This window comes from Ovis canadensis, chromosome 26 (assembly GCF_042477335.2).
Source record: "Ovis canadensis isolate MfBH-ARS-UI-01 breed Bighorn chromosome 26, ARS-UI_OviCan_v2, whole genome shotgun sequence".
NCBI classification, from domain to species: Eukaryota; Metazoa; Chordata; class Mammalia; order Artiodactyla; family Bovidae; genus Ovis; species Ovis canadensis.
Window position 1 is genome coordinate 36,647,132 of NC_091270.1, and position 3,545 is coordinate 36,650,676.

At 41.1% G+C, this 3,545-nt stretch overlaps 1 protein-coding gene across 1 annotated transcript; it reads right to left on the reverse strand.

The window, feature by feature from the left end:
• Positions 1 to 1,231: 1,231 nt before the first annotated feature.
• LOC138431045 (transmembrane protein 9B) lies at positions 1,232 to 2,821 on the reverse strand. The gene has a single exon (XM_069573178.1). The coding sequence runs from the start codon at positions 2,743 to 2,745 to the stop codon at positions 2,149 to 2,151; it is 597 nt and encodes a 198-aa protein (XP_069429279.1). The 5' UTR covers positions 2,746 to 2,821; the 3' UTR covers positions 1,232 to 2,148.
• Between the last annotated feature and the right edge of the window lie 724 nt (positions 2,822 to 3,545).

Sequence of the window (3,545 nt, forward strand, 5' to 3'; positions counted from 1 at the left end):
CTAGGGTAACCCTTTATCTTTCTGCAGGCTGCTAGGATGATGGCTTTCAAGCCACTCGGCCCCTTTATCTCTTGCTGGTCCTGTGACCTTATACCTCAGAAGTATCCTGTAGACATAGGCATTCAGCGGTCTAATTCTTTGACCGCCCTTCAGGTCCTCCAGCCCCAGGCTCCCATCATCGTCTGAGAAAGAACACTGACTCAATTCTCAACCACTCTCTCACCCTGTTCAAAGAGGATCTCCTGCTGCATCTCTTTCCACCCTGAACCTAGGGAGCTCCAGTGGGGAAAGAGAGATTTATCCCATGGCTTCTCGCTGTGGGAACTCTCCTGACACCACTCTTGCTCTCTTGAAGCGTTCCCATGGATTTAGAGTGCCACGAAGATGGCCAGAGAAGCAAGGCAAAATTCTTTTGATCTTCTTCCCTGCAAATAGTACTTCTATCACCTTTGCATTCTAATTCAACTCTGGTAGGAGGCAGGATCTTCCCAGGTGGCTCAGTGGTAAAGAATCCGCCTCCCAAGCAGGAGACATGGGTTCAGTCCCTGGGTCAGGAAGATCCCCTGCAGAAGGAAATGGCAACCCACTCCAGTATTCTTGTCTGGGAAATCCCATGCACAAAGGAGCCTCGTGGGCTACAGTCCATTGGGTCACAGAAGAGTTGGACATGACTTAGCAACTAGACAACAGCAAAACTCTAGTTCTCCAAGCCAAAGCCCAGTCATTCAGCATCAAGTTTAAATTTCCTGAATTTGATAAAATTGACAAGCGTTATATTAAATGGTAGAATTCTAAAAATACTCCCTTTTAGATTGGGAGTAAAATAAGGATGGTCATTGTAATCAGTTTTTTTCAACCTTATATTGGCAGTCCTAATGAGCAAGGCAAGGAAAGAAAAGATATTAAGAATCATAAATATTAGAAAGGAATGAAACTATACTTGAAGATAATATGACTGTGTATATACTGTATATGTAAAGGATCTATATTTTATTTTTTTATTTTTTTATTTTTTTTGATGTTTCAAAAATTATTTTTATTGTTACATTTCAAAGAGGACATAGGAAGAAAAAAGCCAGTTATCCAATAACTGCTACACCTTTCAGAGGGAGGCAACCTGAACTCCAATCCTAGTTCAAAGCTGCACACACCAGAGTTCAAACAGCTGCCTCTCAACCTGATTGGAGGTCCTGACAAATATGTGTATGTCATCAATCCAGGGAGGCTTGGGTTTAAAAGAAACTTTCTTTATTGTAAGTGTCCAAGTCCTTAGGATTTATCCTTAAAGATACTACAAGATGAGAAAGACCACACACCAAGACTATGTTTAGTCATTAGACTAGCGAGCAGCCAGTTTGTTCTAGGATGCGTTGCATCAGACATCACAGTACATAAAGAAAATCTGCTTTTTGTGAAGGGCCACAGTGCATTTTCAGATCTAATTTACCATAAAGTGAAGCCACAGGGCAACCAGATGTCTAGAGAATACAGTCAGTGCAAAAATTCAAATAGGTAAGTTGGGGCTTTGATGAGGCTAAATTCAGTTCAGTCACTCAGTTATGTCCAACTCTTTGCAACCCCATGGACTGCAGCACACCAGGCCTCCCTGTTCATCACCAACTCCTGGGTGAGGCTGGCATACTGCAAAATATAAATGAATCTTGAAAATAAAAGGCAAAGTTTATCTCCAAAAGTTTGTTTAGTAAGGTGACTTGAGAAAAAGTATGTTAAGCACTTCCCACACATCCCTCCCCTCCTCTGCCAAAAACAAAAAATACCACACAAAAACCCTACCTGAAAATTATCTTGAAAACCAAGTCAAAACTGTGTGGTAAAAAGAGTGCTTTTTCCAGGTAAAGGACTTCAAGATAATTTACAGGCAGACATATTTTTATTAGTAAAAGTCACAAATAGGAAAAGATTTATTGGCTGACACTGTCTGAGGTGTGTGCTTAAAAAAAAAATGCCTTGATTAATACATTAATAAGAAAAGAAAACAACAAGCGTGTGTTTGTTTCGAGTTTTGAATTTTCCAGCAAGAGTTGGAGAAATCAACAGGGTATTAAAACAAAACCCAGGAAAACTCAGTCAATCTTTTTCCCATTGTCTGCCTCATTTCTTTCTAGTCACCATGAATTCAGTTCCCAGTTAGCTGAGGACAACATGACGGTCAAAGACAGATTTTCGCTGCTCTTGAACTTGAAGCTTCCAACGCTGCTGGGCATACTCGACCTTATTTAGTACATTGGCTCGACTGCGGGAGCGGGCCAGCACATCATGGGCATTTGCAAAAGGCTGGTGATCCCCAACATCATCATCGCTCTGTATCAACTGTGAGTGTCCAAACAGGCGTCTCTTCAGTATGGGCTCAACCAGAGTAAGATATACCATGTAGAGAAGTAGAAGGCCCAAAATGGAGAGATAAATTATAATGGTAACCTTGATCGTAACTGAACTTCTTTCTTCATATTTGCATTCACAGCGAAGACAGTATGCTTCTACGTCAGGACCCCGCACAGGCATGGGATCCACAACATGAAGGCAATCACAGTCTTTTTGGGATATGTTCTTATTATAAATATGCCCAGAATTATCTTTATAGGGAGGACAGATACATTTACATCGGACATCCTCAGAATTCTTGGCGGCGTCTGACAGCTGCACCAGCAGCAGCACCGAGAGCGCCAGGCAGGACAGGCTGAGCATGGAGGCGAGACGAAGGAGGCCGGCCCACAGGGTCGCCATCGCAGCCAGGCCCAGCAGTCGCCACAGCCGGAGCCCCCGGGACCAGCTCCGGGCCGGGCTCCGGCTCGGGCTCCTCCGCCCCAAGGATCTATATTTTAGAGAAACTCAGTTTCTAACAGAGTTTAATATGATTGTTGAATGTGAGGTTGTTATAAAAATTAGTTGCAGTTTTAAGTATTAGAAACTAATAGAAAATAAAAATGTTTTAAAAGGAACGTTTAAAATGGTATCAAATTTATGAAATAACTATGAGTAAATCTGAAGAAATGTGTCGCAGACCTCTGTCCAAAACAGTAAGAAATACTGAAAGAAATTGAAGAAAATAGAGATGGTCCAGGCTTGGGCATTAGAAGTCATATTTAAAGATATCAGTTCTCCTCCAAATATATTTATTACAATCCAAATTCCCAACAGGAATTTTATTTTAAAAAAAAGACAGAACTAATTCTAAAAATTATATGAAAAATTGTGGGGCCAAAAAAGCTGAGACACTGGGGGTTTTTTTGGTGTTTTTTTTTTTTTTTTTGCTGTGTGTGTGTGTGAGAGAGAGAGAGAGGGTGCATGCTGTATGATTTATGTGAAGTTCAAAACCCAGCAAAACTAACCTGTGATGAAAGGAAGTTGGGATTGTTGGGGGATTAGTAACTGAGAGAGGATTAAGGAACCTTCTGCGTCACTGGTAAGTGTTTGATTTCTTGATATGAGTTGCGGTTACATATCTATTTTTTTTATCTTATTATTGGAGGATAGTTGCTCTACTCCATTGTGTTAGTTTCTGCTGTACAACAAAATGAATCAGC